Raw genomic sequence first — 26,682 nt, forward strand, 5'->3', positions numbered from 1 at the left:
GGGAGGGAAGGTATGGGGGGGAAGCCATTGTACTCCATAAGCTGTACTTTGGAAATTTATATTCATTAAATAAAAGTTAAAAAAAAAATAAATTAAATTAAAAAAAAAAAAAAAAAAAGCACACATAACGGGCCGGCCCTTCCCCTCAGTTTTAAAAAGTACACACAACAGGCCGGCGTCACGGCTCACTAGGCTAATCCTCCGCCTTGCAGCGCCGGCACACCGGGTTCTAGTCCCGGTCGCCCCTCTTTCAGGCCAGCTCTCTGCTGTGGCCAGGGAGTGCAGTGGAGGATGGCCCAGGTGCTTGGGCCCTGCACCCCATGGAAGACCAGGATAAGTACCTGGCTCCTGCCATCGGATCAGCATGTTGCGCCGGCCACAGCGTGCCGGCCACGGCGGCCATTGGAGGGTGAACCAACGGCAAAGGAAGACCTTTCTCTCTGTCTCTCTCTCACTGTCCACTCTGCCTGTCAAAAAAAAAAAAAAAAAAAAAAAAAAAAAAACTGAGGGGAATAAGCCTAACTGAAAGAATTTACCCTACAAATAGTTTACAAAATCATAACACTCAACTGGTGTCAAAAGGGGAAAACAGAAAAAGAGTTTTAAATATAAAACATACCTTTTAAAAAATATACCTCAGTTTTCATTATTTATAATATCCTAAAACTGAACTTTGCAAAAAGGATTATAGTCCTTCATTATAACCTCCTAATGGTACTGAGTGTTCCCTTGTAAAACAAGATTTACTTGATAGGCAAAGTAATAGAGGCGCAGGGTGGGTGGGGGGAGAGAGAGAGAAACAGACAAAAGAGATCCTCCATCCGTTGGTTCACTTCCTGAAAGGCCATAAGGGCCAGGGCTGGGTCATGCAGAAGCCAGGAGCCTGGAACTCCATCTGAGAGATGGAGATAGAGCCTTCCTGGATGAGCATTAACAGGAAGCTGGGACAGAAGCAGAGCTGGAACTCAAACCAGCTATCCTAATGTGGGATACTGGAGTCACAAGTGGCATCTGAAACCTCTCTGCCAAATGTCTACCCCCATAGATAATTTTTTAAGATTTATGTATATACATATATATGTATTTGAAAGGCAGACTAATAGAGAAAGAAGGAATGACAGAAAGAGGGAGATCTTCCACCTACCAGATCACTCCCCAAATGTCCACAACAACTGGGGTTGGATAACGCCAAAGGCAGAGCCATGAAATCAATCTGGGTTTCTTCTGAGGGTGGCAGGGATCTAAGCACCTGAGTTATCACTCGCTTTTCCCAGGAAGCATTAGCAGGAAGCTGGACTGGGAGTGGAGCAGCTGCGACTCAAACAGGCACTCCAACACGGGATGCAGGTAGGTGTCTCAAGTAGCAGCTTACCCACTGTGCCACACTGATTGCCCGACAGCTTTTAAAAAATAAGCTATTTAAAAACTTGTATAGGCCGGCCCCGCGGCTCACTAGGTTAATCCTCCACCTGCAGCACCGGCACCCCAGGTTCTAGTCCCGGTGGGGGCACCGGATTCTGTCCCGGTTGCTCCTCTTCCAGTCCAGCTCTCTGCTGTGGCCAGGGAGTGAGTGGAGGATGGCCCAGGTGCTTGGGCCCTGCACCCCATGGGAGACCAGGAGAAGCATCTGGCTCCTGGCTTTGGATTGGCGCAGTGCCGGCCATAGTGGCCATTTGGGGGGTGAACCAACGGAAAAGGAAGACCTTTCTCTCTGTCTCTCTCTCTCTCACTGTCTAACTCTGCCTGTCAAAAAAAGAAAAAAACTTTTATATGGTATAAACTTAAGTATAACATGGTGTAACTGGAGTATAAACTTGTATAGAAGGTAAACTTCAGGTTCTTTTCATTAATATTTGACAATATGAGAAAAATTTATTTCATATAGAAGATCATTTACTGGCCTAGTCTAAGTTCATTCAATTCTTGATTTTCATGAAAATGTTACACAAAAACACATAGAGCTCCACTGAAAACCACGTTTTCCACATACGCTTTCAACATCTAATGAAATTGTGGTAGAATGTTTCCTTCATCAAGGAATCCAGAACAAAATACCCTATGGTAGAAGAAAGGGGAGAGTGTTGGTTGTTTCAGAGAAAGAGAACTTCAAACAGCACATATACAATTATTTCTTATTGTTTATCCATATGTAATTATTATTTGTTATTCTTATGTTCACCACCATAGTCTCTCATTGAAAAGAAAAATACAGGGTGGTAATTCAAGTGATAATGAACTCCAGAAAACATTTCCCTCCCTCCACCGCAGGCATCCAGAGATGAGATGATTTTTGCATCCACCAAACATTAAGAAAACCACATGAAAGCATAAAATCTGACTTACCTCAAATCCTACCTTGTTCTCAAAATTATATTTAATTGAATAAAACTTTAAAATCATTGCTAAAATCATTATTTTGAATTCCAACACTTACTTGGGAAACACATTAATATCAACAAGAGGTAACAGGACTCTAACAGTGCTTTTTTTTTTTTTTTATTTAGTAAATATAAATTTCCAAAGTACAGTTTATGGAATACGATGGCTCCCCCCCCCATAATTTCCCTCCCACCCGCACCCCTCCAATCTCCTGCTCCCTCTCCCATTCCATTCACATCAAGATTCATTTTCAATTATCTTTATACACAGAAGATCGATTTAGTATATATTAAGTAAAGATTTCATCAGTTTGCACCCACACAGAAACACAAAGTATAAAATACTGTTTCAGTACTAGTTATAGCATTACTTCACATTGGACAACACATTAAGGACAGATCCCACCTGAGAAGTAAGTACACAGTGACTCCTGTTGTTGACTTAACAATTTGACACTTGTTTATGGCGTCAGGAATCTCCCTAGGCTCTAGTCATGAGTTACCAAGGCTATGGAAGCCTTTTGAGTTCGCCGACTTCGATCTTATTCAGACAGGGTCGTAGTCAAAGTGGAAGTTCTCTCCTCCCTTCAGAGAAAGGTACCTCCTTCTTTGATGGCCCTGTTCTTTCCACTGGGATCTCACTCGCAGAGATCTTTCATTTAGGTATTCTTTTTTTTTTTTTTTTTTCCAGAGTGTCTTGGCTTTCCATGCCTAAAATACTCTCATAGGCTCTTCAGCCAGGTCCAAATGCCTTAAGGGCTGATTCTGAGGCCAGAGTGCTATTTAGGACATCCGCCATTCTATGAGTCTTCTGTGTATCCTGCTTCCCATGATGGATCGTTCGCTCCTTTTTTGATTCTATCAATTAGTATTAGCAGACACTAGTCTTGTCTGTGTGATCCCTTTGACTCTTAGACCTATCAGTGTGATATATTGTGAACTAAAATTGATCACTTGGACTAGTGAGATGGCATTGGTACATGCCACCTTGATGGGATTGTATTGGAATCCCCTGGCACGTTTCTAACTCCACCATTTGGGGCAAGTCCAATTGAGCATGTCCCAAATTGTACATCTCCTCCCTCTCTTATTCCCACTTATATTTAACAGGGATCACTTTTCAGTTAAAATTTAAACACCTAAGAATAATTCTGTGTTAATTACAGAGTTCAATCAATAGTATTAAGTAGAACAAAAAAAAATACTAAGAGGGATAACATATTAAGTTGTTCATCAACATTCAGGGCAAAGGCTGATCAAGTCACCGTTTCTCATAGTGTCCATTTCACTTCAACAGGTTTCCCCTTTGGTGCTCAGTTAGTTGTCGCCAATCAGCGAGAACATATGATATTTGTCCCTTTGGGACTGGCTTAATTCACTCAGCATGATGTTTTCCAGATTCCTCCATCTTGTTGCAAATGACCGGATTTCACTGTTTTTGACTGCTGTATAGTATTCTAGAATACATGTCCCCTAATTTCTTTATCCAGTCTACTGTGGATGGGCACTAGGGTTGGTTCCAGGTCTCAGCTACTGTGAACTGAGCTGCAATAAACATGGAGGTGCAGACGGCTTGTTTCTAACAGTGCTTTCTAACAGCTACTCTATTCCATTCATTCATTCGGAGAGGAGACAGTGAGAATGAGCAAGCGAGTGGCAGACAGTGAGTTCCCATCTGCTGGTTCTCCCCCTACTTGCCCACAAATGCAGGGCTGGGCCACGCAAGGACGGGAGCCTGGCACTCAATCTGAGCCACCTATGCAGGTGGCTTGAAACCAACCACTTGAGACCACACTTGAGGGCTCCAAGGTGCACAATAACAAGAGGCTGGAGCAGATCCACGACTCAAACCCAGGTACTCCGGTATGGAATGGTGGCAACCCATGTAGCGGCTTAACCACTACACCAAATACCCATTCTCCCAACAGCTGTCTAATTTTCACCAGCATCTCTAATTGGAGGAAACATAAAGTGCAGGGAAAAATGGAATTAAAAAATGCAGGAGCTGGCATTGTGGCACAGCACTTGGGACACCAGCATCCTGTATGGGTGCTAGTTCGAGCCCCAGCTGCTTTGTTTCCAATCCAGCTTCCTGCTAATGTGCCTTGGAAAACACCAGAGGATGGTCCATATATGTGGGTCCCTGCCACCCAGACCTGGCTGTTGCAGGCATCTGGGGGAGTACATCACAGGATGGGAGATCTCTTTCTCTCTCTCTCTTTCCTCTCCCTCCCTCTTTCTATCAGTGTTGCTATCAAATAATAAATCTTTTGTTTAAAGGATGATGCACATTCCCATAAACTGTTTGAAGGCCTCCCATAGTAAATGCATTTTATAATTTACACATGTCCTTGTGATGCATCTAATGACTGCTTCCAACGGTATGACTGGAGCCTTAACTTCCAATATATCACTAAGAAAATTCCTTTTATCTTGTGACTAAAAACCATTCTGGTTAGAAATAAACCTACTACTAATGAATAATATCAGCTGTGACTTATCCACAGTCTAACAGAGCTAAATTTCCATGATTGTGCTTTCAGAACCGTAGTTTCCAAACTCACATGTAAACTGAGGCTAGTAACATCTGCCTAGCAGGTTACCAAGTGAATATGAAGAGCTTACCACAGTTTCTGGAGAGAGACAAAATTTCAGTCAATGTATACCAAAGTAATCAGTTGCTTCATAAAAATACCTTTGAATAGTCTAAAATAACTAGCAAAAACAATTCCACTGGAAAGGGACAGAGAAATTCTCATGCTATTGTTTATGGTAAATAAATAATAGTAAGATTTATTGTTTATGGAAAATAAATAATGGTAAGATTAAGAAAGCAGGAGTGGGTATATGGCCTAGCAAAAGGTGCTAATTAGGATGCACCTGCATCCCACCTTATAGCGCCTGGGTTCAATACCTGCTTCCTACTCCTGACTCCAGCTTCCTGCTAATGCAGACCCCAGGAGACAGCAGAAATAGCACAAGCAACGGGGCTCCTGTTACCCATGTGGGAGACCTGGATTGAGTTTCCAGCCCCTGTCTTCAGCCCAGCCCAGTCCAGACTAGTTAATTACAGGTATCTGAGGAGTGAAAGGGAAGGTGGAAGTTCTCTCTTTCTCTCTCAAATAAATTTTAAAAAGAAAACACATTTTTATAGTATGAAATTAAAGTTATTTTAAAGAAGAGGTCTGAGTTCTCAACAAACTTTGCCTTCTCAAGATCCCATATTCCAGTGCTTTTGAGGAATGTCTTGACTTAAATCCAAGTGTCCAACATGACCTAAACTGTTGCTCATTAGTGACGTTCAGCCAGGCCTATCTTCCCCCTCCCCGGCAGCAAAGGGCTTTCTTCTTTCTCACAGATTTAAGGAATCAAAAATGCCTACTATGGCACTTACCATTTTATTTTAATTACTTCCAAGTCTGTCCTTTTTTTGAAAAAAAAAAAAAAAGATTTATTTATTTGAAAGGCATAGTTACAGAGAGAGAGAGACAGAGACAGAGAGATCTTCCAGCTGATAGTTCACTCCCCAAAAAACAGCCAGGGCAGGGACGAGCTAAAGCAGGGTGCCCAGAACCCCATCTGTGTCTCCCACACACCTAACAGATGCCCAAGCACTTGGGTCATCTTCTGCTTTTCGCAGGTGCATGCGCAGGGAGCTGGAGAGAAACGGAGCAGCTGGGATCAGAGCTGGCACTCATACAGGATGCCGGCATCACCGCAGGAAGTTGCTCAACCTGCTGAGCCACAATGCCAGTGCCGGTGTGCCCTCAGTTTACTTCCATAAGTACACAGTGTTTACTTGGATATCCCCAAGGTCATCTGCCTTCAATTCTTTTTTTTTGGTCAACAAAATACTATGTTTATTGAAGTGATCTTTCATTGCTTTCTTGGCATATAGTTCTAGATGTTAAGTTTGGAGATCAAAGAAGTCAAAAACTTTTTAACGTGTTTTATGAATGCAAAAATTATTTTCAGAAATTTTAAACAAATATTTATAATTACACTTATTTCATCTTCAAGTTGTTGATACCTAGCCCAGCAACAATTACTTGCAAAATATTATTTGATGTTATTCGGTGAGTAAAATATACACACCACAGCAACAAGAATATAAATGAATACCTATTTAAATATTCAAGACTCAGAGATAGACTATTTTCCAAAGAGGCTATACCATTTCACATTCCCACCAATGGTATACGAAGGGTTCAATTCCTCCACATCCTTAAAAACATGCTATTATATGACTTTTTATTGCAGCCATCCTAGCAGGTACAAGTAGCTATTTCATTATGTTTTTTTATTTTTAAATATTTATTTAGTTGAGAGAGAGAGAGAGAGAACGAGTGAGAGAGAGAAAGAAAGAGAGATAGCTTCAATCCACCAGTTTACTCCTCAAATACCTGGAATGGCCAGGGATAGGCTGGGGCAAAGCCAGAAGTCACGAACTCAATTCAGGTCTCCCACATGGGTGGCTAGAATCCAATTACTTCAGCCATCACCACTGCAAACTGGAGTCAGGAGTGGAGGTGGGTACCGAACCCAGGTCTTCAATATGCAACACAGGCATCTTAACTGTTAATCCAAATGTCTACCCCTCATTATAATTTGACTTGCATTTTTTGTTTACTACATATTTTATTTGGAAATGTGTACACCAGAAGAGTGAAGATGAAGCTTAGAGGCAGTGGTCTCATTATTTTAGAGAGCATTAGTCTGTTGTAAGAGAGACTGGGAAACCTTCTACATGATAAAAGATTTCAGAACTTCAGTGGTATGGGCAGCTTCATCTGACGCCATTTCAATCAACATATTGTCAAAGAATTTCACCATCTCTAAACAGAAAATAACCCTTGTCCTCAGAAACTACTGGGGTGCCTCTATATTCTGGAAGAACTTCATCTCAAACCCTCACACTCATTGGTTGAATCTCTCCACCCTTTTCGTTAGAGCCTGAGCCAACAGCTATTTCTGTTTGGAATACTTTTCCTTGAGATTTTTCTGGGAGGGAGCATAATGCCTCCTTTGGTTATGGATTCTGTGGCAGTCCTTTCAACCAAGATCTGCTCAAAGAGCAGAGAAAATGGTGTAAATGCTTGTCTTGCCATGGCCCCAGAGCTGCAGCTCTCATGTCATCTTGCACAGCCACAAGAAGAGACCCACAGTTTGATCCTGATTTGCATTTTTTTTTTTTTTTTTTGACAGGCAGAGTGGACAGTGAGGGAGAGAGACAGAGAAAAAGGTCTTCCTTCTCCGTTGGTTCACCCTCCAGTGGCCGCTCCGGCCGACGCACTGCGCTGATCCAAAGCCAGAAACCAGGTGCTTCTCCTGGTCTCCCATGCAGGTGCAGGGCCCAAGGACTTGGGCCATCCTCCACTGCACTCCCGGGCCACAGCAGAGAGCTGGACTGGAAGAGCGGCAACCAGGACAGAATCCAGTGCCCCGATTGGGACTAGAACTCGGGGTGCTGGCACCTTAGGTGGAGGATTAGCCTAGTGAGCCGTGGCGCCGGCCCTGATTTGCATTTTTTGATTCTTTATGGTGCAGAGGATATTTTCATGTACTTTTCAGCAATTATTTATATTCTCTGGAGAAATGTCTATTCACATTCTTTGCCCATTTTAAAATTGGGTTGTCTTTTTATTATTGAGTTGTAAATGCCCATTATATAATTCAAACACACGTGCTTTGCCAGATATATAATTTGTAAACATATTTTCCCATTCTGCAGTTTGTCTTCAATTTCTGAATAGTGTTCTTTGAAGCAAATGTTTTTATTTTGATGATCAACTTATTTTTTCTCTTCCTGCTTGTGCTTTTGGTATCATAACCAAGACACCATTGCCAAATGCAAAGGCCATCAAGATGTTTCAGCTTTTACTTCAGTCCTTGATCCTCTCTGTGTTAATTTCTGTATATTAACTCAATGTGACATGGGGTCCAACTTCGTTCTTTTACAGGCAGACATCCAGCTATACCTGTACCATTCATTGAAAACACTACTGTTTCCCTCACTTAATTATTTTGGCATCTTTGTCAAAAATCAATTGATCAGGGTGGGCATTACTGAAGAGCTGGTTCAAAGATGTCTTTGTTTTATTTTCTTCTTTCTCTCTTTGCCTTTCAAGTAAACATTTTTGAAAAGTCAACTGACCATAAATGCATAAATGCATGTCAATTCTATTCTATTGATCCACATGTCTGTTTTTACTAAGTATCACATTGTCTTAATTATAACACAGTTTTGGAGTAAGCAGTGAAAAGCAGAAATATGTGAGTTATCCAACTTTTTAAAAAATGTTATTTATTTTAAAGACAGAGACACGGATGACAGAAGCATGGAGATCTTTCAACTACTGCTTCATCTGCAACAGTCAGGGATCTGTGAGGCTGCAGTCAGGAGTCTCCAACTCAATTCAGGTCTCCCTGGTCAGGGGCAGAGATCCCTGTACTTGAGCTGTCACCTGCCGCCTACCAGGGTGTGCATTAAGGAAGAAGCTGGATTGCAAGTGGAGGAATGGGGACTCGGAACCAGGCACTCCAACACAGGAAGCAGGAGTCCTAAGCAATGGCTTGACCCATTCCTCCACATCGCCTGCTTCATTTAACTATCATGCAAATTTGATTAATAAATAACGGTTTAAATTGAGAGAATAAAAGGATTCTAATTTAAACTGCAGGAAAGTTTGTATCTCTGAGAAAGTCCGGTTTTACTATTTCTGTAAGAAGAAAAAAATACTACTTTAGGAAGACAAACTAAAAAGAATTTTCAAAATGGGAAAAATTACTTTTACTGATCATTCAACACCTTTTGATTATGTAAGGTTTAATTGTTTTGTTTTGTTTAGCCATTAGCACAAAGATAAACTTGGTATAGCAGAATTCAATAGCCTCTGAATCCTGGTTATTATTAAGTAGTAGATTACACAATCCATTTCAAAACATTTTTTAAAATATTTATTTATTTGAAAGGCAGAGTTACTGGGGGGAAGGGGAGGGCCTGCCAGAGAGAGAGACAGAGAGAGAGAGACACAGAATATCTTTCACCCATTGGTTCCATCCCCAAATGGCTGCAACAGCTAGGGCTGGGCCTGGCTGAAGCCAGAAGCAGCAAGGAGCCAGGAGTTTCATCTGGGTCTCCCTTGTGGGCAGCAGGAGCCCAAATGCTTGGGGCATTTTCTGTTGCTTTCCCAGGAACATCAGCAGGGAGCTGGATAAGAAGTGGAACAGCCAGGGCCGGCGCTGTGGCACAGCAGGTTAAAGCCCCAGTCTGCAGCACCAGCATCCCATATGGGTGCCGGTTCCAGTCCTAACTGCTCCACTTCTGATCCAGCTCCCTGCTGTGGGCTGGGAAAGCAGTAGAAGATGGCCCAATTCCTTAGGCCCCTGCATCCACATGGGAGACCCGGAGGAAGCTCCTGGCTCCTTGTTCGGATCGGCGCAGTTCCAGCTGTTGCAGCCATCTGAGGAGTGAACCAGCAGATGGAAGAACTCTCTCTCTCTCTGCCTTTCCTTCTCTTGCTGTGTAACTCTGACTTTCAAGTAAACAAATAAATCTTTAAAAAAAAAAAAGGAAGTGGAACAGCCAAAACTTAAAATGGTGCTCACATGAGATACCTGTGTTGCCAGAGGCTTAACCTGCTGTGCCACGATGCTGGCCCTATTAACAAGGTCTTTACAAAAAAATTTTTATCTTGAGGCAAGCATTGTGCTTGGTAGCAGGTTAAGCTACTGCCTGAGATGCCAGCATCCCATAGGGGCACTGGTTTAAGTGCTGGCTGTTCCATTTCCAGTCCAGCTCCCTGTTAATGTGCCTGGGAAAGCAGTGGAAGATGGCCCACATACTTGGGCCACTGCCACCCAGAAGGGAGACAGGTGAAGCTCCTGGCTTCAGCCTGGCTCAGATCAGCCCTGGCCACTGCAGACATTTTGGGGGAATGTACCAGCAAATGGAAAATCAATCTCTCTCACTCTCTCTCTCACTGTCCCCCCTCTAACTCTGCCATTCATTTAAATAAATCTTTTAAAACAATGTTCTATCTCGGGGCCAGTGATGTGGTGTAGTGGCTAAGGCCGCCACCTGCAGTGCTGGCATCCCGTGTCGGCACTGGTTTCAGTCTCAGCTGTTCTACTTCCAATCCAGCTCTCTGCTATGGCCTGGGAAAGCTGTGGAAGATGGCCCAAGTCCTGGGCCCCTGCACCCACATGGGAAACCCAGAAAAACTCCTGGCTCCTGGCTTTGGATTGGAGCAGCTCTGGCCGTTGCAGCCATATGGGGAGTCAACCAGTGATGAAACATTCTCTCTCTCTTTCTGCTTCTCTGTAACTCTGCCTTTCAAATAAATAAATGCATCTTTAAAAAAAAAAAAAAAAAAAAAAAAAACCTCTATCTCTAGCTTAGAGTAATAAAAGAAACCTAATTTAACATCTGGGCTCATGCACAGTGGTTTTCTAGCTCATCAAGGGTTAGCACGAGACATGAGTCAAATTCCCTCCAAGTGCCGCGTTCAGTGCTATCACCCATCCTTGAGAGGCTTCTGAGCTTCTACGCAATCTTCTCGCATGTCAGGACTGCTCTGCCGCTTTTCTCTGAAGCAGACTGTCTTTACTGTGAATCTAATCTTTCATCATAATTAAGATGATGCACATATTAATAATTTTCTTTAGCATTAACTATTTGGACTGTTTTGTGTTACACAGTATAACAGAAAAGCATAAAATATCTTAGAAATACAGATGTGAATCATGAAAATAATTATAAATAAAAGTCAACATGCTTTCTACAGTTTTGGGTTTATCATGATAAGCTGAATAATATTTTCTCTCAGCGTCCAGCCACTTTTGTCTCTTAATTAACTCTGCCACTGAAGCCAAGTAAACAATCACAGCTCTCCCTTCTGTAGCCTAAAAGCAAATAACAGGCCGGTGCCATGGCTCACTTGGCTAATCCTCCACCTTGCGGTGCCGGCACACCGGCTTCTAGTCCCGGTCAGGGCGCCGGATTCTGTCCCGGTTGCCCCTCTTCCAGGCCAGCTCTCTGCTGTGGCCAGGGAGTGCAGTGGAGGATGGCCCAAGTGCTTGAGCCCTGCACCCCATGGGAGACCAGGATAAGTACCTGGCTCTTGCCATCGGATCAGCACAGTGTGCTGGCCGCGGTGGCCATTGGAGGGTGAACCAACAGCAAAGGAAGACCTTTCTCTCTGTCTCTCTCTCTCACTGTCCACTCTGCCTGTCCAAAAAAAAAAAAAAAAAAAAAAAAAGCTAATAACAGTGCCACAGTGTGGAAAACTTCACACCAACGAGCCCTGACTTACTACTGCGCACAGCTAACCTGCCTCTTCTCATGATGCCAACTTCAAACCGAAGTAGCTCAACACACACATGTCAGAAGAAGTGCTAGAGCATCATGCTTTTTATCAGGCCACTGATGCCTCTCACAGCAGCTAAGCTAATAAACTCGGGAAGTACATTTTGACACCTGGACATTCTTAAGGAATTTTCAAAATAATTAATTTCAGAGGCAGAAGGAGAGAGGGAGAGGGAGAGGGAGGAGAGGGGGGAGAGGAGGGAGAGGAGGGAAAGGGGGGAAAGGGGGTAGAGGGAGGAGGGAAAGGGAGAAGGGAGAGAGGGAGAGAGGGAGAGAGGGAATGGATCACAAAATTAAAAGAAAAACCTTCAGTGCGTGAACCGGTCTCATTTCTTTGTGAATGTGACCACCACACAAGAACGTCAGGTTCTCCAGAGGCACCGTCTGGCACAGACAGCCATGTCAGAAGCGGATGGTGAGCAGCTGAATTCGCATGAATCCTTACCTTTGGTATTTTCTCACTTTGATCAAGAAACTCCTATTCCTCCAGCCTCACCAGGTTTTACTTAAGCCAAGGAGCTTCAATCATCAACTGAAAGTCACTTGCTCTCCAAACACAATGACACTGCCATGCAGCTCAGTTATCAAGAGGGAGATGTACAGAAAGACAAAATTCATTATTCTAACTAGATAACAACAGCTTCCTTGGGTTCAGGCCAAAAATACAGAAGCAGACAAAGTAAGTAGCAACTCGTAGCGGTATTTTTCTGGCCATCCCAAATCACAGATTTTTAAACATCCCATTCATACTGTAAACACTGAAATCTCATTTTAACAGTTTCCATTATGGACCAGAATTCTATTAATGCACCTCTGTCATGGACTCCATCTAAGGAGCTCAGTTCTCCACAGCAACAAGCATGTCACCAGGAGGTCAACCCAGCCCCAGACTGTATCGCAACATGAAATGAGGAGTTCATGTTTTTCTGCGGCTTCAGATAACTTGTTTTAAAAGAACAGTTATGTACCACAGTTATCAAGCATGTGGAGGTACAAAGTGCTCTCCTCTTCAGCAGAGGCGAAAGTACTACTTCTCAGTAACACAAAAGAAAAATCAATCGGGTACCAGGAAACAGGCTGGGAAAGTGGTTGACTCTAGGGATGTAGTTCCTAGTTAGCAAAAGAGAACCAGTGCTCCCCACTCACCTTCAGCTTCCTCGACAGAAGGGGCAGATGCACATCTATGCCCTAATTCACAAGACTAGAGGCACTGAAGAGTTAAAAATGGGTTGAAAGACTCATAGATAATTCCAAGATTGCCAAGCATACCGAGAAATAAAACTCACAGAGAATGTTGATCCACTGTTTGAGGCTGTGACAGTATAATCTTCATCATGCAATTTTATTGAGAGCTCCCACTTAACCGTGTCCAATTTAACAACAGGAACTCTGAAGTAGAAAGAGAAGAAAGAGTTAGTCGTTTTCATTATTCTCTCTCAATAAACTATTTTCCTTTGACATTAAGAGTGTGGGGTAAAACTGCCAAGAATGTATTTCAGAACACTTTATGTCACAAGGCTCCACTCTTGGAAAAAGCTTTCAGGTTTAAAATAGAGGTTTTTTATTTTCTTTTGTTTTTAAGAAGATACACCAAAGGCAACAGCAGTCATTTTGACATAACCATGCTACCGTCATCTATCCTGAATACCAACATCCATTCTGTGATTCTGAGCTGCTTAATTATGATGGCCCTTCACAAATTATTCTTCCTCAAACTATGCTATCCTTTCCAATATTTGGTTATTGTTAAGATAGTTTCATTTTTGGGGCCGGCGCTGTGGCACAGCGGGTTAACGCCCTGGCCTGAAGCACTGGCATCCCATATGGGTGCCGGTTCTAGTCCTGGCTGCTCCTTTTCCAATCCAGCTCTCTGCTATGGCCTGGGACAGCAGAAGATGGCCCAAGTCCTTGGGTCCCTATGCCTGCGTGGGAGACCCGGAAGAGACTCCTGGCTCCTGGCTTCGGATCAGCGCAACTCCAGCCACTGCAGCCAATTGGGGAGTGAACCACTGGATGGAGGACCTCTCTCTCTCTCTCTCTCTCTCTCTCTCTCTCTCTCTGCCTCTCCTCTCTATGTAACTCTTTCAAATAAATATTTTAAAAAAAAGTGTTTCATTTTTAATTAAAATACAATCTTTAAGCTTAAGCAATCCTTAAGCTTCAGAGACAGAAAACACACTATTGAATCAGCATGATTTGACTGAAGAGAAATATTTTGATTTATTTTCTTGGTAATCAACTAGACTAAAAATATATTAAGCAATGGAAGCAGGGATTTAGCCTGGTGCTTAACATGTCCACATCCCACATCAGACCGCATAGGGTTAACTCTTGGCTCTGGCTCCTGACTGTAGCTGCCTGTTAGGCATGTGCTGGGAGATAGTAGTGACGGCTTGAGTAATTGAGTTCCCAAGCAAGTGGCACCCTCTCGCTCTATGTACAAATCTTTCTCTACTTCTCAAACAAGATTTACTCAAAAAACCAAAATGAATGAACCCCCATGCATTATGCTACTTACAAAATAGAATATAATAATATAGAATGTTCCTTCATGGTATCAATGAGAAAAAAAAAATCTTGGTCTAGTAGATGGGAAATAAGCTAACTATTTTTGTGAAAACATTACTTATTTCATAATGATAATGTTACTACAAATTTACCAAATTTTAAAAACTGATTTTAAAAAGTAATCAAATACCAATTTTATGAGCTCTCACATAAAAGGATGATAAACAGCTTTGCCAAAACAAAATATAAGGCTGGCACCGTGGCTCAACAGGCTAATCCTCCACCTTGCAGTGCCAGCACACCGGGTTCTAGTCCCGGTCGGGGCGCCGGATTCTGTCCCGGTTGCCCTTCTTCCAGGCCAGCTCTCTGCTGTGGCCAGGGAGTGCAGTGGAGGATGGCCCAAGCTTGGGCCCTGCACCCCATGGGAGACCAGGAGAAGCACCTGGCTCCTGCCTTCGGATCAGCGTGGTGCACCGGCCGTGGCGGCCAATGGAGGGTGAACCAACGGCAAAAAGGAAGACCTTTCTCTCTGTCTCTCTCTCTCACTGTCCACTCTGCCTGTAAAAAAAATAAAAAATACAAACACAAAAAAGTAAAACCAAAAAACCTAAATGAATTATGAGTTCAACAAATACCAAGTGTTTGGCACTAGGTTTTGGGGCACCAAAGGAAAATAAGACATGGTTCTCCTGACTCTTCTGACACTGACTTCTCCTGTCACCTGGAATGCAGACCAGGGCTCTGTGTCTGCGTGTGTTTGGACAACACCAGCACGGCAACATGGCTCCTTTCATGCATGTGATCAGTACAAAAGGACCAGAAACCCAGTCCAGTCCAGTCAAATATAGCCAATACTGTATTCTAAATATATTTAGAATACAAATAGGTTTCCCACAATTTTTTAAAAAATAACAGAAATTTAATACTTGCAGATTTTACCCATTTTTTAAAAAAAGATTTTTTTTTATTTGTTTGAAAGGCAGAGTTACAGAGAGGCAGAGACAGACAGAGAAAGAGGTCTTCAATCCACTAGTTCACTCCCCAAATGGCCAAAATGGTCAAAATGGCCAGAGCTGTGCTGATCCAAAGCCAGGAGTCAGCAGCTTCTTCCAGGTCTCCGACACGGGTACAGGCACCCAAGGAGTTGGGCCATCTTCTACTGCTTTCCCAGGCCACAGCAGAGAGCTGGATTGGAAGTAGAACAGCCAGGACTTGAACCAGTGCTCATATGGGTTGCTGGCCTGCTTTACCTGCTATGCCACAGTGCCGGCCCCAATTTTACCTAATTTAAGTATTACATTTTGTAGTATCCTGGCTCTACCTTAATACACAGTTCTGAAAGAGCATGGCAGGTTATGCTTCATTTAAATCCTCCAAATCGCAAGAGTTCTCTGTGTATTCAGTAAAAAAAGGTCACAAACACTATGGTTATAAGCCAATCCCCTCTAGTCACAATGTCTAATGGATGCTGCTGTACACTTTAGAGTGACTATTTGTGTTTGGTCCACTTCTTCTTGATGTGCTTTCTGAAGATGAGAGAATGATGTTTCCAGTACTTTAGAAGTAAAAACGAAAGTTAAAAAAATGCATGAAGTAAGGCAGGAATACACTGCAGCACAGGTCTGGAAGACCCTCTTCCGGCCATTTGAAGAGGACTGTCCCCGAGGACCAAGCGCCACCCAGGGGAACGAATGAAAGGCAGCGAGGAGGGCAGCACCCAGGAGAGACTGGGGGGGGGGGGGGGATGGGGAGGGAGAGGGGGGCTCCCTTCCAGACTCATGCTCCACAGGGCATTTGCTTGGCTGGTCTGCGAGCTCCTCAAAGACCAAGCTCATTCTTTGTTTTTACACTCTCAGCTCTTGACACAAGTAATGGAAAAGGGCTGAGGGATGAGCAGGGAGCGTGCGCAGGGGAGGAGGCAGAATCGCCAGAGGGCGGAGCACAGCAAGCAGAGGCGGGCGGCACAAGCTCCTGGCCCTCCCTGGGTGACCACAGACCCACACATTCCTCACCTTCGACACACCCAGTCTGGGGTAACCCGAGAAGGAGAGACAGGCTGCACTCAGTCATGGCCCTCTGGACTTGACAAGGCCCGGGCTCCAGCTCTGCTGTGGCTGCAAACCAGGAGCAAGCAGTGGCGGGATCCTAACAGCAAGCGACACCCTAAAGCTCTGCTAGGGACGTCCCCAACCCACACACAGCACACACAGGCCCGGAATAGCCCAATGTGGCTGATACGTGACCTTCCAAGGGATGGCGGAAGTAGGCAACACGGGCATTTGGAATGTGTCCTAGGCCAAAAAAAAAAAAAAAAAGGCACCTATACAGAACACCATACATGGAGCAAAGAAAAGTGCCCTGTACCAGATCCACGCCCAGCACACATCAGGGCCTCAGGGCCTCAGGGGAAGCACTGCACTTCCCCAACCCAACAAAAGTACCTCTTCAGGTCCAGTCAAGGGGCCAGTGGTGGAACCTCTTCCGGCCGCCTTGCACCCCTCCTGCTCAAACACAACCCCCTCCCCATATTTCCTGTCTGGGTTGCACACATGCCTCTAGGCAATCTCCCTTCTGGCTTACTTCGCCAAGAAGCTTGGGCTCAGGACAGAGGGCCTCATGGCTAGACTACTGTGCAACCTGGCCTTCTTCAATCTCTGCTCTCCTGGGTAACGACGTCACTCTGCTGCCACGATCACTCCAAGTAAACCTTCATGAACCCACCTGCTGTTCAAGGCCCTGAAAAGTAAACCTCTACTTGTTGACCCGCTCTTCTTTCTGATTATCCGCTGACTCGCTTGCCTGGCTATGCCAGACCCCCAGGCCAAGACGACAGGGGCCAAGAACTGAGCCCCATGGTCATGGACGAGGGTTCGGGTAGCCGGCACAAGCAGGCAGAAAACCCAGCCCTGGACCTAGAGCAGGCTGAGTCTCAGTTCCTTTTAATAATATCTCTAATCCTAGGGATGTGTTGAGGATTAAATACATAAAGTAAGGAGGGCAATGAAGCTGGCACTCTTACTTTCCCCCAAACTGCAATCTCTTCGGATTCCACCTCGCCTCTGCTTCTCAAACTCATGGATTCTTCAAAAAAAAGACATAACCTCTGACAAAAATTGTTTATGAGCTACACATGAGTCCAATGCTCTTTCTTCCATTTAACTTACACAGGTAGTAATAGGGTTCAGTGTATGTGTTGGGAGTAGTATGTTTCAAAACTGAGTGGTCCCACGGAAGCAGCTCTTTGGGGGTAAATCTTGAGACCCCACTCGGCTCGGCACCAGGCCTCTGCCTGCAGAAGAGCTGGAGGCTCCTGCTCTACCCCAGAGTGCATCTTCCCACTGAAAGCCGGGTGTCAGATGGTGGCGAGACGCAGTTGCCACGCGGCAGAGCCTACCTACTATTTACTTTCCCACTGCTTCTCCTGAGCCACACCTGTTTCGTACACGGTACAGCCTGCCCCAGGGGGGATGTCGGCAAAGAGCACAGGCTCTTGAGCTGGCCTATTGAGCTCGGCTTATTCTCTCCCTAGCAGTGGCCCTGAGGACCCACGGGATCCTGTCCACCAAAGGTTCCACATCTGTAGAGTGGATCAGAGCAGAACTGGGCAGGTGATGGGAAGCTTTGCTCGGAGCCTGAACCCCAGAAGTGGCACTTCTCTCACAGTCCTATCCTTTAAGGCCATCTGTCAACAGGTTAGAGGAAAGAGGCTTCACCGTGAAAGCTAGGTTCCCAGATACTAAGAAGAGTCAAGGTGTGGAATCGCTGCTTCAGTTCTCTCTTACAGACAAAATCTGCTCCGATTCCTGCTGCTTTTACCTGAGTTTGAAACTAGTTTTGCTTCTATTTGGTTTTTAAATAAAATGGATGGGTTGAGCATAGATGCCAATTAATTAGGAACTATAAATAAGGTGTGTAGTGGAAAAAAATACTACAATGAACCATAAATAAGATAATAACAGGCACAAACATGAACTCTGGAAGTTCATTAATAATTACCTTGGAACACTGTATCAATTCAACAAGCACAAACATGTTTATGATGATAACAATTCTGTAACATCATATTTTACACTTTAGCAAAGAACTGTGAACATACATGAAATACAAAATCGTCTCAGAAAAGATTTTTACAAACAACTTTTTCTGAAAACAGGGAGAAAGGTTTGGAGCTTCTTCTAACTCCATGCCGTAACAACACACAGCAAACTGTTCCTGTCACTGCAGTGTATTTCCACTGAAAGAAACAGCCATCTGACAAAAAAAATGCAATCTGTGCAACTTTTATTTGCAATCCTCAAAGCCAATAACGAAGGGCAACTACAAAAAAAAAAAAAAACAGAAAACAAAACAAAAAAACACACTAAAAAGAAATCCACACATAGGGTGACTCACAAAGAAAATCAAATAATACCTCTTCCTCAGGCCTGTCCACTTTGATTATCATCAGCCAGCCAGAATGAATATGTCCAATAAATCTAAATTTTTCTACATTTTACGGTGAAAAACTGCCAGCTAATTATCACTAATGTTAATACCGATACATTAAACTTCTTGGAAAAATTTACTGAAAAAGGCATAAGCAATACTAACTTAACTAAATTCTTATTATGTGTCACTAGAAAAACTAACAGCATCTTCAGTTAGCCAGGATTACAGGCACCTCAAAGCCACAGGAACAGACAGTCAGAAAAGCTGGTTTTCAATGGTGTCACCACCTATTTAGGAGTGAAATGCTGAGTTAAAACAACGCTAATGGTCAAAGGATCATTAAGAAATGCTTCATCATAACTTTCCCAGTGGGTGGCCTGTAAAATGATCAGGAATAATACGCCGCATTCCACAGCCACTGAGGTCAGTCTCTGCATACAGATCTGGGAAGAGAGAAAAAGGCCTTCAGAAAGTGGGCCATTCATCTGCTCCAAGTTCAGAGCATTTGCAGCATGGTGAAAGGATACGTTAGGCAAGCACATGGATGTATTCAGTGGGGGTAGCCAGGACCAGCTCACAGGGGACTACAAAGGAGCCCTCCCATGGCTCATGAATAAGTCGAGGAAATGATCAGAAAAAAAGAGAGAGAGCAAGATGTTTAGACAGATGGCCCACTCAAAATGCCTGAGACAAGGCATAAGCAATTTTAATGAAACTTTAGATCCAGTATAGGAATTGTTTCTTATTTCCCCCAAGCGGGGGGAAGAAAAACAACTCCAAGGAAGGCAGGAATTCAGCGACGCGCTGAAAGGCCTACTCTGAGACAGAGGAGAGCCACCAACGCAAGTCTGCAAGCCTGAGGGGTCATGAATTCGCGGAAAATCCCTCACAGCATCATCAGCTAGCAAAATGAATATAAAAAGCACAGAATGAACAGATTAAAGGAATTTTAAACAGAAGTCTACTGCCAAACCAAACAGAACTGGAACCCTTATTATGTGAGAACTTAGGACACTGCAACATTAAAGTTCCTCACTGCAGAAGAAAGATGAAAGAGGCATTTGCTGAGAACCTCTTCAAAGCCAGCTTCAGGCAGAGAGAAGGCTGAGACTTCAGCCCACTTGCAATTTCAAATGTGTGTGTGCAAATGTGAGACTGTGCAAGAGCCTGGCCACAGAACCGTGTTGCAGCACCGGGAACACCCTCAAGTGTGGTGGTACCAGCGTCACAGAGAATTACACAAATGACACTTGGATCTAGACTCTCGCTACTACTTACAATCTGATATATTTTAATAAGAGGCAAATTCAATTCCTCTTTGTACTGATAAGGGCTTCAGGTGCCCAGCTTAGATACTGGCACATTTAGTCAGGAAAGGCAACACAGTATAACTGTCACCCTGTTCAGTCACTCCTGTGTCTAAATGCAAAATTGCAAAAGCTGAGTGACCTCCACAACTTAACCTTCTTGTGTCTCAGTTTCTTTACCAGTAAAACAGACTGAGAACATCTAACCAATGTGTTGGTTAAATAAGATAAAAGGGGCAAACTGCTTTGCAATAAATACTAAGTAAAGTTTATCATCATCATCAGGTGCAGAAATATCCATAATCCTTCTCTACTGTCTCAGTAATTCTGTTCAATTTTTCATTTTCTTAAAGATTTATTTATTTGAAAGAGCATAAGTTAGAGAAAAGGAGGAGGAGGAGAGGGAGAGGAACAGAAAGAAAGAGAGAGAGACAATGGGAGAGAGTCATAGTGAGCTCTTCCTTCTGCGGGTTCATTCCCAAAATGGGCAGAAACCAGGTCTGGGCCGTGTTGAAGCCAGGAGCCAAGAACCCAGTCCCAGTCTTCAGCATGAGTAGCGGAGATCCACATACTCGGCCATCACCCTCTGCCTTTCCAGGCACAGTAGAAGGAATTTGGATCAGAAGTGGAATAGGAGAGACAGGTGCATGTGGGGTGCACAAGCAGCAATTTAACCTGCTGCACCACAGTGCCAGCCCCTCTTATTAGTTTTTTAAACATGTATTAATATACAATCCAATGGATATGAAATCAGTATATCAAAGAGGTACCTGCACTCCCATGTTTACTGCAGCACTATTCACAATAGCAGAGATATGGAATCAACTGAAATTTCCATCAGATGAATGGATAAAGAAAATATGTACATATACACAATGCAATATTCAGCATAAAAAAAGAACAAGGGGTGAGTGTTTGGAACAGCAGTTAAGACACCACTTGGGATGCCCACATCCCATGTCAGAGTGTCTGGGTTCAAGTCCCACCTCTGCTTCTAATCCAGCTTCCTGCCAATGTACACCCTAGGAAGCTACAGGTGATTACTAAAGTACCTGGGTCTCTGTTACCCACATGGGAGACTCAAACTGAGTTCTGGGATCCTGGCTTCAGCCTGACCCAGCCCTGAAGGTTATGTAGATTTGGGGAATGGACCAGCAAATGTGAGGTTTCAAAGAACTTAAAAGTTTTCTTTTTGGCTTGTTCATTCTCTGTCTCTGTCTTTCTGTCTCTGTTTCTGTCTCTCTTTCCAATAAATGAAAGCAAAATATTTATTTAAAAAAAAGAATAAAATCCTGTCATTTATATTAACATGGATAGAACTAGAGGATATTACATTAAGTGAAACAAGCCAGGCACATAAAGACAAACACCACACCACATCTTCTACTCTCAAACGTGGGCTAGAAAAGATGATTTCATAGAAGGAGAAAACAGAATAGTAGACATCAGAAGTTAGGAAGGAGAGGAAGGTGCCAAAATAAATTCAACTGGGAAGAATAAATTGAAAATGTTTTACATCACAGTAGGGCGACTACAGCTCATAATTATGAATTTTATAAAGTCTAGAAGAGTTCAAAGGTTCCTACCACAAAGAAATGATAAATGTTTAAGGACTTAAAAATACTGACTTCCCTGGTTCTACCACTAAATGTTGTATACATGTTGGGAATTATCACATAGTGTTTCAGAAAAATGAAGAGAGAAATTATTAATACACAATATACATATAACTAAAAAATCTTAGTGGCCTTCAATCACCGTGGTAGTGAACCCACTCTGCAAGCCCTCTAATGGTCACCTGCTCTAAGGCTTCGTGCAAACTCCAAAATATGAACTATACACTCTCCTGCGGCCATTTCTGCCCAGTGTAGTGTTTCTGAGGCTCACCCGTGTTGAACAGTTCATTCTCTCTTCACTGCTGAGAAAAATTAGCTCATCCTTTTGTTGATGGGTATTTGGCTCGTTTCCAGTTTGGGGCTATTGTGAACAGTCACTATACAAGTTCTTCTTTTTTTTTTTTTTAAGATTTATTTATTTTACTTGAAAGTCACAGTTACACAGAGAGGAGAGGCAGAGGCAGAGAGAGAGAGAGAGAGAGAGAGAGAGAGATCTTCCATCTGCTGGTTCACTCTCCAGATGGCCACAACAGCCAGAGCTGCGCTGATCTGAAGCCAGGAGCCAGGAGCTTCTTCCGGGTTTCCCACGTGGGTGCAGGGGCCCAAAGACTTGGGCCATCTTCCACTGCTTTCCCAGGCCATAGCAGAGAGCTGGATCAGAAGTGGAGCAGCCAGCTCTCCAACCGGAGTGCAAATGGGATGCTGGCCTTGCAGGCGTTGGCTTTACCTACTATACCACAGCACCAGCCCCATCTATATAAGTTCTATGCACAAGTCTTTTCTGAGGACCTATGTTTTCATTTTTTTGTGGGGGGAAAATCTGAGTGGAAATACTAGGGTAAATGTACATTTAATTTTATGTAAACTTCCAAACTGTTTTCCAAAACACTGAGTCTTTCCAAACCTTTCCAGTAATGGAGCTGTTCCACACCCCTGCCACCACTTGGAGATGTCAGTCTTTCTAATGCGAGCCAGGCTACTGGCTGTGAGACTCTACCTCTTTTTAGTTTCATATGTGTTTCCCCTGTGACTAATAATGTTTAGACCTCATGTACTTACTGGCCATTTGCATTCAAGTTTTTGCATAGATTTATTAGATTGTTGGTTTTATTGTTGCTGATTTGTAGGAGTTCTTTATTTTAGATACTAGGATTTTGTCAGATGTAGGTATTATAAGTTTTCTCTATGGCTTATGTATTCATTTTTTTTTTAACAATCTCCTTTCACAGAGATTTTTGTTAAAAATCATTAAGGGCAGTACTTCAGAAAAGTTTGCAGAAAAACAGAACTAAAAGAAAAATTAATTTTGGTATAGAAAATGTTTCTATGCATAATTTTAAAAGATTAGTTTATTTATTTGAAAGTCAGAGTTATACAGAGAGAGTAAGAGAGGCAGAGAGAACAGAGATCTTCCATCTGCTGGTCACTCCCCAGTTGGCCACAATGGCCAGAGCTGTACTGATCTGAACCAGGAGCCAGGAGCTTCCTCCAGGTATCCCACATGGGTGCAAGGGCCCAAGGACTTGGGCCACTCTACTGCTTTCCCAGGCCATGGCACAGATCTGGATCAGAAGTGGCATAGCCAGGACTGGAACCAGCGCCCATAGGGGATGTCAGCACTGCAGGTGGCTGCTTTACCCACTATGCCACAATGCCGGCCCTCATATTTTTTCAAAGTACACAATCAATGTTATCATTGCAACATCCCCCATATACAGTAATTTTTAAACTTTCTGCACCAGAATAAAATTTTTAAAAATATTTCTCTTTTAAGAAGCCAGACAGCTCCCATCTGCTGGTGCATTTCCAAAATGCCAACAAAGGCCTCCACTAGACACCACAGCCAGGAGCCAGGAACTTGATCCAGGTCTCCCACATTAGCGGCAGGAACCCAACTATCTGAGCCATCATTGCTGCCTCCCTGGGTCTGCACTGGCAGGAAGCTGGAGTCGGGCGCAGCGCCAGGTGCAAACCCAGACAAACTGCTGAGGGATGCAGGCATCCTAACCACCAGGCCCAACACCTGCCCCAGACTTTATTTGTAATTCCATTTTGCCATTAAATTTCTGGAGTAACCTTATCGACTTTATTTCTTAAAGCAGTGACATCTTTACTTTGCATCTTTATTCCATAAAGCTATTCTTGTCACTAAATTGAGAATATTCATACAAGAGAATTTCAAAATGTTCATGGACAGGTGGGCGTTTGGCCTAGTGACTAACATGCTGGTTAAGATGACTAGACCGCACACTTGAGTACCCGGGTTTGAGTCCTGGCTTCACTCTCAATTCTAGTGTCTCGTGAATGTGGACCCTGAAAGGCAGCAAGTGATGACTCTAGGCACTGCCACCCACATGAGGGACCTCCAGTGGGTTCCTAGCTCCCAGCTTCAGCCTGGTCAAACCCCAGATGTAGTGGTCATCTGGGGCGTCAATCAGCAGATGTGAGCTCTCTGCCTGGCACTCTGACTCTGTCCTTCAAACAATTAAAGACAAACAAAAGCTTCACGAAAAAAAATGGAATTCTGTTTATTTTGGTGCAAAAACTAAAATGCATGCACAGTTTATGCACAAAACATTTTCCATGAACATTTTCAAGACTCCTCATAGGCACAGATTTTAAAACTTTTTTCACCAAAATAAAACATCTTTCAATTCCATTTTCTATTAACTTTCTGAAACACCTTCATATTAACAAAATTTTATGGCGATGATAAGAAATATTGTTAAAGAAAGCTCCACCAAGATAGAAGATACAGGATTGGACTAAGATGGCGGGTAGGGAGGGAGCTTAGCCCTCTAGTCTAGAAGGTATTTTTAAAAAAGCGGAGAGTGCAATCTCATGGAAGAGTTAGGGAGAAAATGGCAGAGGAAACTCCACGCAAATTAGAGGAACACAGTGGACCTTTGTGGAGGGTGTGGACACACGCAAACCAGGAACCCAGCAGGCGAGAGCCTCTGCACCAGCTTTGGAGAGAGGTAAGACCAGACTGCAGTAGCCCAAGCCACTGGTGAAAACGCTGCAGGAAAAGCCTGGAGGGAATCTGGCGTGAAGCCCTGGGTTGGAGGGGTGGGGATAGTGTACCTGCCAAACTAGAGGAGAAAAAAAGGGGGGGCATGTCTCTCTCCCCTCATCACCCTGTAACAGAGTCATCTAACAAGCTGATAGAGAGCGGGCACCATTTTGGACATACACAACAGCTATGCCAGTTCTTGTCCATGCCCAGCAGCTAGCAGAGTGGAGACTCCTGAGTCTAATGGGGAGAACTGTTGGGGGGCTGGGTGCTCATAACTGTAGGAGGCTTGTGTTCAGGACAGTGAAAACACTGAGGCTGCATGGGTTCCAGGGTGTGGCTGGAACTCTGGGCAGTCACTGTGGGAGGCTCCACACAGTCAGGGCTCCCTGGTTCCCTGGTGAGGGACATTGCTGGGCAATCTACTTACACTGAAGACTGCACAGATCCTCTGTGTGGTCCTTGGAAGTGCAGATGAACACTATACCCACTGGGGCGGGTGCCCAGGCACTGATCTCCTTTGAGGAGAGGAAATGAGCTGAGTCTAAGCCAACAGAACAGAAAAGCCTCCTCTCTGCTTAAACATAAAGAGGAGATTTACCACACCCAACATGGGTGTCACCTTAACATCCCCTTCACCCTGGAGCAATGAACAGAGCTCCCTGGCCACACCCACCACACACCTCTAGGTATTCCCTGAAAGCAGACACCACACCAATCCATACAGACATAGTCCAAAAATAAAAGCCACCAAAGCAAAAAAAAAAAAAAAAAAAAGAAAAGAAAGCAATGAGTATCACCATAAATGCTGAAAAATAATCACACCAATTTAAGAAAAAAGAATAAGAATCACAACATGCTGCCCCAAAAGAATATAACACTTCAAGACCAGAATGTGAAGATGAACAGTGTGAAGAAATTCAAGAAATGGAATTCAAAAAATTGATCATAGGATTACTTAGAAGTAATCAGAAGCAAATGCAAGAACTAATGAAATCAGTATATAACATGAAACAGAATTTCTCCCATGAAATTGAGATCTTAAAGAGAAAGCAAAATGAATTATTAGAAATGAAGAATTCAAAAGAATAAAAAATGCAGTGGAAAGCCTTAACAACAGTATTGGTGAAGCTGAATATCAGACTTAGAAGACAAAGCACAGTAAATTATACAGTCAGGCCAAAAACAAGAAGAAAACCAAAAAATGCTGTTGGGAATCTACAGAATACTACCCAACGACCCAACATGCAGGCTCTGAGTCCCTGAAGTAATGGAAAGAGAGAAAGGATGAGAAGGACTTTTTAGTGAAATGATAACAGAAAACTTCCCTAATTTGGAGAAAGAAAGGGACATCCAAGTACAGGAAGCACATAGAGCTCTTAATAGACATGACCAGAGGCCGGCGCCGCAGCTCACTAGGCTAATCCTCTGCCTTGCAGCGCTGGCACACCGGGTTCTAGTCCCGGTCGGGGCGCCGGATTCTGTCCCGGTTGCCCCTCTTCCAGGCCAACTCTCTGCTGTGGCCCAGGAGTGCAGTGGAGGATGGCCCAAGTACTTGGGCCCTGCACCCCATGGGAAACCAGGATAAGTACCTGGCTCCTGCCATCGGATCAGCGCAGTGCGCTGGCCGCAGCACGCCAGCTGCGGCAGCCATTGGAGGGTGAACCAACAGCAAAAGGAAGACCTTTCTCTCTGTCTCTCTCTCTCACTGTCCACTCTACCTGTCAAAAAAAATAAAATAAAATAAAAAAGACGGCCGGCGCCGTGGCTCACTAGGCTAATCCTCCGCCTAGTGGCGCCGGCACACCGGGTTCTAGTCCCGGTCGGGGCGCTGGATTCTGTCCCGGTTGCCCCTCTTCCAGGGGCAACAGCAAAGGAAGACCTTTCTCTCTGTCTCTCTCTCTCTCACTGTCCACTCTGCCTGTTAAAAAAAAAAAAAAAAAAGGAAGACCTTTCTCTCTCTCTCTCACTGTCCACTCTGCCTGTCAAAAAAAAAAATAAATAAATAAAAAATAAAAAATAAAAAAATAAATAAATAAAAAAGACATGACCAGAAAAGACCTTC

At 43.7% G+C, this 26,682-nt stretch overlaps 1 protein-coding gene and 1 pseudogene across 16 annotated transcripts in view; both read right to left on the bottom strand.

Moving 5' to 3' along the window:
• The window catches only part of PCCA (propionyl-CoA carboxylase subunit alpha), a 438,870-nt gene that overhangs the window by 139,785 nt on the left and 272,403 nt on the right, over positions 1 to 26,682 (bottom strand). For all 16 annotated transcript variants that reach the window (XM_070048637.1, XM_051850469.2, XM_008260152.4 and 13 more), the window contains one exon: positions 13,032 to 13,134. In XM_070048637.1, the coding sequence (XP_069904738.1) occupies positions 13,032 to 13,134 (103 nt within the window). The remainder of the gene's footprint in view (positions 1 to 13,031; positions 13,135 to 26,682) is intronic.
• Positions 7,180 to 13,025, bottom strand: LOC127492098 (10 kDa heat shock protein, mitochondrial pseudogene; annotated as a pseudogene).

This window comes from Oryctolagus cuniculus, chromosome 9 (genome assembly GCF_964237555.1).
Source record: "Oryctolagus cuniculus chromosome 9, mOryCun1.1, whole genome shotgun sequence".
In the NCBI taxonomy this organism is placed as follows: Eukaryota; Metazoa; Chordata; class Mammalia; order Lagomorpha; family Leporidae; genus Oryctolagus; species Oryctolagus cuniculus.